At 29.7% G+C, this 7,615-nt stretch overlaps 1 protein-coding gene across 1 annotated transcript; it reads right to left on the reverse strand.

The window, feature by feature from the left end:
- Positions 1-1,409: 1,409 nt before the first annotated feature.
- On the reverse strand, positions 1,410-2,060 carry LOC131633514 (uncharacterized). The gene has a single exon (XM_058904228.1). It carries the CDS (start codon positions 2,058-2,060, stop codon positions 1,410-1,412), a length of 651 nt encoding a protein of 216 aa, XP_058760211.1.
- Between the last annotated feature and the right edge of the window lie 5,555 nt (positions 2,061-7,615).

Consider the following 7,615-nt stretch of genomic DNA (forward strand, 5'->3'; position numbering starts at 1 on the left):
GAAAGTTCTGATCAGAAGCAGCCAACTTACAATTGTGAAAAATACTGAAACGCTGTCAAATTCAAAGCTCACGAACTTCATCTTCAACCTTACAAACTCTTGTAATATTTAGTGAGTGTTAAGCTTAGAACTTAAGAGAAATATCACTGATGTGATTATAGCCTTATAAGAAGCAATTCATACTCTTGTAAACATTATTTTACATTGATTGTAAAAGGTTCCTAGAGTGATCAGTGTGATCAGTAGACTCTAGAAGACTTAGAAGTTATCTAAGTGGTGAATTCCTAGAGTGATCAAGTTGTGATCTGTATACTTTAGAAGACTTAGAGGTTATCTAAGTGGAAAACCATTATAATCAGTTGGATTAGTGGATTAAATCCTCAGTTGAGGTAAATCACTCTAAGAGGGTGGACTGGAGTAGTTTCGTTAACAACGAACCAGGATAAAAATAATTGTGTTCATTGTTTTTATCTTACAAGTTTTTAAAGTCACACTTATTCAACCCCCCCCCCCCCCCTTCTAAGTGTTTTTCTATCCTTCATAGATGTTTTTCCAAATACAAATATTATTTTTATTTAGGTATCATTTACAAAAATATTTGGATCAATATTGAATTTTCGTATATAAAATTATTTAGATCAATAATAGATACTTTTCCGTATACCATTTTTGGATCAAAAATATTTGATCATAAATAACATATTTCGTATATAAAAATATTTAGGTCAATAATAAATATTTTTCCGTATACAAACTTCATTTTTGTTTAGGTATCATTTAGAAAAATATTTGAATCAATAGTAAATTTCCTATATAAAAATATTTAGATCAATAGTAGATTTTACCATTTTGGAATAAAAATATTTGGATCATAAATATCATTTTTCGTAAATAATAGATTTTTTCCGTATAAAAATATTATTTTTATTTAGGTATCATTTACAAAAATATTTGGATCAATATTAAATTTTTCGTATATAAAAATATTTAGATCAATAATAGATTTTTGGCCTATGTCATTTTTGAATAAAAAATATTTGGATCATAAATAACATTTTTCATATATAAAAATATGTAGATCAATAATAGATTTTTTACCCGTATAGAGACTTCATTTTTGTTAAGGTATCATTTACAAAAATATTTGGATCAATAGTAAATTTCGTATATAAAAATATTTAGATCAAAAGTAGATTTTTTCCTGTATACCATTTTTGAATAAAAAATATTTGGATCATAAATATCATTTTTCGAAAATAATAGATTTTTTTCTGTATACAAATATTATTTTGATTTATGTATCATTTTTTTTTGGAAGAATAAGAAATTATATATATTTCCAAAAACAATTTATATACAAAGCGACCCATAGGGTCCAGCTACTATCTACTAAGCAACCAAAACACTACTTAAAGAAGAAAAGGAGCAATTTTTTCTCTAAGGCTCGGTTTTCTCCATATCCTATGCACTATGGTATCTATGACCTCACTATGTATACTCCTATTCCGATCTCTATCATCGGATCTATATACAATAGCATTTCTATAACTCCAACAAGAGTAAACAGTCTCCACAAACGCAGTCTTCAGCAGCCTTGATTTCCAGTTTTTATTTTTGCTCATGTGAATGATCCAACTTAATTCATGTTCCCACCTCTGTGGATTATGATCCACCTGCATCCATTGCAAGACCTCCTTCCAAATGTCGCGAGTCTTGTTGCAATCAAAAAGTAAATGGTAGAGACTTTCAGTCCCTGCACACAAAACACAATTTTCATTATCCAGGATACCAAACCGCTTCAAACGATCCTTTGTTGCTAAACGACCGTGGCAGGCTAACCAAGTGATGAAGACAGCTCTAGGCCTGGCTTCATTATCATAAAAAACCTTCCTCCAAGGAACAGTTAGATTATTGGTCAAAAATCCAATGTAAATCTTCTTCTTGCGGAATTTTTTAGCACTCAAACTATCTTTCCAAGCCTGCATCCCTGCAAGATCCTCTCTTTGATTTAGGATGGCTTTGAGCATCCAAGAACAACTGGCTCTAACCTTCACAGTCATGACATGATCTTGTTTAATGTAGTAACTATGAATCCATCTTACCCAAAGTGTGTCATTTTCCTGCAAAGATCCCACAGCAATTTGCTAAGGCATGCCTTGTTCCACCTATCCAAGTCAAACACATTCAGCCCCCCTGATTCTTTGGCTCACAGATTTTGCTCCATGCAATTGGGGCTCTTCTATAAGTTCCCTCCTTTCTTGTCCACAAGAAGTTCCTGCACATGCTTTCCAACCTTTTAATGATCCCTTTAGGTAGAGGAATGCACTGTAGCCAGTAATTTGCAGTACTGAAGATCACACTGTTTATAAGTTGAATTCTCCCAGAATAGCTGAGCATCTGTGAAGACCAATGCCCAATTCGTTTGCCAATTTTCTCAACAAGTTGAATACATTGATGGCTAGACATCTTTTTACTCTCCAGGGGTACACCAAGGTACTGCACAGGCAGAGTACCAATGCCAAAACCTGTAATATCAGCCATTATCTCCTCCTGAGCCCTATCCATCCCTCCACAAAACAACTTACATTTGGCAGGATTCACTACCAGTCCAGTTGCTCTAGAAAATTCATGAAACTTCTTCATCAGCAGCTGCACAGAATTTACATCCCCTCGCGAGAACAATAGCAAATCATCAGCAAATCTCATGTCAATAAGTCCTAATTTATCACATTTACTATGAAATTTAAAGGTAGGACTCTTTGCTAGCTCATCTAACTTCCTATGCAAGTATTCCATCACCACCACAAAGAGGAGTGGTGAGATGGGATCACCCTGCCTCAAACCTTTTGCTGCCTTCATACTCTTAGAGATATTCCCATTTATGTTGAATTGGTAGCTTACAGTTGTTACACTAAGCATAGTCCAATCAATGAATCTTCTAGGGAATCCAACTTCAGCCATAATTTTCTTCAGTGCCTACCAGTCCACAGAATCATACGCTTTCTGTATATCCATTTGAAGCATACACCTTGGCATACCACCCTTTCTACTATAACCCTTTACCAGCTCATATGCTAACAAGATATGGTCATGGATGTCTTGACCAGGCACAAAGGTTGCCTGATTCCTGCTAATTATACTTGGAAGGACTACACTCATTCTCCTTGCCATCACTTTAGCTATGGTTTTATAGACTGTAGTACAGCAAGCAATAGGTCTAAATTCTTTCATACTCTTAGCAGCAGCATGTTTAGGGATCAAGGAGACTAGAGTTTTATTCCATTTCTTATCCAGGACACCTTTTTCAAAAAACTCTCTTACCACATGAATGACATCATGCTTCACAATGCTCCAAGAGGCTTTAAAAAACTTGGAGTTATAGCCATCCACTCCAGGAGCCTTGAGATCACCAATACTTTTTAAAGCTTGTACAATCTCTGCCTCAGTCACATCTTTGATCAGGTCCATTCTTTGGCTATTAGATAATTGCTTTCCTTTCCTCAACACCCTGATGTCCACTGCCTCCAGCCTTCTCTGAGCAGTCCCCATGAGTTTACCATAAAATTTAAGAACCTCATCAGTGATGTCCTCATGTCTTGTAACCACAGTTCCATCATCTTTAAACAACTTCTGAATCTTCATATGACTTTGTTTGGTCTTGAGGGAAGCATGGAAGTAAGCGCTATTGCCATCCCCGAGTCTAATCCAGTTCACCTTTGCTCTTTGTCTCATGATTTTCTCCTCAATAGTTAGAAGTTCAAGAAGCTTGTCAGTCTTTTCCTTTTCCTCCCTTGTCAAGGTCTCATTCATTTTATCCTGCATAATGGAATGTTGCACCTCATCCAACTCTTTCCTAGCTTGCTCAATCTGCCACTTAATCCCACTAAAAGGTTTACTCAGCTTATTGAGTATAGGCTGCAACCTTTTCAATTTATGCCACAAGATAGATTTAAGCAGTGGTTAACTGCCATCTATGCCTGAAACAAGCTGGATAAAAGGAGGCAGTTGTGGCAAGATATAGAAAGAATTCACTCTAATCAGCAGGGGCCTTGGTGTCTTATGGGTGACTTTAACAATGTGTTAAGTATTAATGACAGGATTGGAGGTAAACCTGTGCAGGAAGGAGAATACATTGATTTGAATAACATGATGATTCAATGCGGTCTTTCTGATATGGATAAAAGAGGTGATAGATACACTTGGTGTAACAAGCATGCTACTGGTACTATCTACTCTTGTATTGATAGGGTAATGGCAAATAGGGAATGGTTCCAGCAGAACCTGAATTGTAATCTTCATGTGTTAGAGCCTGGTATTTTTGACCATGCTATACTTTGTCTTAAAAGTGAGGAGCAACAAAGGAATAAAAAAGGCATGTTCAAGTTTATAAACGTGGTGAGTGAAGTTGATGATTATAGTGACCAGGTGGAAAGAAGCTGGAAGAGAGAGGTCAGAGGAAACCACCAGAATATTTATGTATTATTTACAAAAATATTTGGATCAATATTAAATTTTCGTATATAAAAATATTTAGATCAATAATAGATTTTTTGAATAAATTATTCCCTTGTACCATTTTTGACAAAAATATATTTTGATCATAAATACCAATTTTCGTACATAAAAAATAATAGATTTTTTTTTTGGAAGAAAGAAGTGAGAAAGTGATGAAAGAGAAAAAAAATAGAGAATGAAGAGAAATTTGATAAGTTTGATAAAATATGATATTGCATTATTTTAATAATAAAACTAGTAGGAAACCCGTGCTATCGCACGGGTCTGGCGGGACTTCACATTACATGTACCTAATTATGACTTAAAAAGTTCCTTTATATATATCAAACATATATATTTAACCAAAATGCAACTCAAACTTAGTCATGTTAATCCCAAAAACTTAATAGTTAACAACAAAAGTGCTAATAATACATCTAAACTTTTAGCTCTTTAAATAAAACAATAAAACATATAGATGGTACAATCTTCAAATGCTATATTCTTAAATTATCAGAACCAATCAGTAACAAAGCCTGCATCATATACCTGCATAGTAAAATGCATAAAATAAGATTTATATTTATCAAAACTTTGGAAAATAAATAAATAAAGTGTGTAACATATATAGATACAAAGAATGAGTAACATTAATATATTTATAACTTATAATCATTTATCAAATTTTAATTCATGTGTTAGGAATATCAAACATAATATAACTTATTATGTTGTTCATAAATATTCACGTAATTTCAATTATATATTAATAAGATGTACCAACTTCATATTTATAATAAATCGTACAATTATTTTTATAACTTCAATTTTATAAAACAGTAACAAAAGAAATAGTTAAAAGATAGACATTAAAATGATCAATCAATAACTGGTATCTCATAGATACGTTCACATCTACCCGTCAATTATTTTTATAACTTCAATTTTATAAAACAGTAACAAAAGAAATAGTTAAAATATAGACATTAAAATGATATGTCAATAACTGTATCTCGTAGATACTTTCACATCTACCCGTCAATTCAGATGAGTTAAGAACTCAGTTGAATCCAAATGAGTTAATTCTAAAAAAATTTAAACCTATTTAAAATATTAGCCCACTTTCCCAAATATAAAAGATATGACAGCTCCCGTTAAATGCTTAAAAGTTTCTACATTTAATGCATATTATTATAATATAAAAATATGAGTTATAAGTTTAAAAATATATAATTTTAATTAAGAAATTAAACAGAATAAAATTTATCAAACCTATTTGAGATATTAGCTCATTTTTTCAAACCTACAATGTATGACAGCTCCCGTCAAAATGATCTGTCAATAACTGTATCTTATAGATACTTTCATATCTACCCGTCAATTCAGATGAGTTAAGAAACCCCAGTTTAATCCAAATGACTTAATTCAAAAAAAATTTAAACATGTTTAAGATATTAGCCCATTTTCCCAAATATAAAATGTATGACAGCTCCCATCAGATAATTTATAAGTTTAAAAAAATATAATTTTAATTAAGAAATTAAACATAGTTAGAGAATAAAATTTATTAAACCTATTTGAGATATTATCTCATTTTTTCAAACCTAAATTGTATGACATCTCCCGTCAAATGCTTAAAAATTTCTATGTTTAATATATTATTATAATAATTAAAATTAATTATCACAATTAATATATTTTATTTTTTACATTTTTATAAAGAGCCAAAACTTATTTTTGATGTGGTGATAAAACTTTATATTATGTGTACTAATTAAATAAAATGATAATATATAATTGTAAAAATGTAAAAAGAATGACAATTTTCTATTTTTCATAATAAATTTATATATGTTTCTATCATAATTATCTCATGTTCTTTTATCATATACAAATATTTATAACACTTTTTTAGTATAAATGATAATTCTATCATAGAAAAAACTAACATTTTTTAATAAATTGAAATTTTAATATAATTTATTATATTTTAATAGTAATTTTAATTATAGTTAATGTATTACTAAATTTTAAAAAGAAAAACTTAAATAAAACTTTAGTAAATGACTAAAATATTTATTTTAGTAATAAAGTCTATGTACAAACATTATAAACAGATTGATTTACATAAAAAAAAAATTAAATTAATCATGATTGGAATTTTGCAATATTTTTTGTTGGATAATACTCTTTCTAATTAAATGTAAATTTACTATCAACATCTTTTACGATTAAACACAATAATTGAATGATTTTAAAATAAATTAATGTATTATTTAATTGTAAGATTTTAATTAGTAAACACAATATTTGAAAATATAAAAAATATTAAATACAATAGTTATGAAAGTGGACATATTAGACGTGATATCGTTTCATTCTTTTTTTTATTTATTTATTTTAGAGATATTTTTCCATTAATTACAATAATTCAAATTTTATAATCAAACTTGATTTTCCATATTTTTAAGGAATCTATTTATTTTTACGCAAACTTTCCGATATACCATTCATCATCATATTCATAAATTCATAACCAAAACAAATAAAACTTAGTTCAAAATAAAAACAATCCTCAAACAAAAAGAAAAAAAATAGAATAATAATAATAATAATAATAATAATAATAATAATAATAATTTGCTTATGTTTTTATTAGAGTAATAATAAATCGCTCAACTTTTCAAATTCAATTTTAAAATGTATTTTTAATAGAAATATTTTAGGTATATTTACAAAAGAACAAAATAAATTAATCAAAAAATGACTTTATAAGATTATTTTTTAGAAGAGCTTGATTCCCAACCATTTCATGATTTTATGCTTAAATGAAAGTCACCACTTGAAGCAAAATAGTCACTAAGAGTTATGTTATAATCTGGACTGGTAAGGTGTGAGACCCAAATGGTCATAAACAACAATAGTCATAAACAACAAAAAAATTCTAGGAACTTATAGAAGAAAACCAAGCCGCCATTTTTGGTCCAAGTAATAATTGAAAATAGATAAAATAAAAAATAAAAAAATAAAAAACTTTCTCTCTACAAACCAAATACGATGCTCAACCTCTCTTATCTCTAAGAAATATTCATCTTTTCACATTCCCTCTCAATTCGGTTCT

The sequence above is a fragment of the Vicia villosa genome, unplaced genomic scaffold (genome assembly GCF_029867415.1).
Source record: "Vicia villosa cultivar HV-30 ecotype Madison, WI unplaced genomic scaffold, Vvil1.0 ctg.001134F_1_1, whole genome shotgun sequence".
Lineage (NCBI taxonomy): Eukaryota > Viridiplantae > Streptophyta > Magnoliopsida > Fabales > Fabaceae > Vicia > Vicia villosa.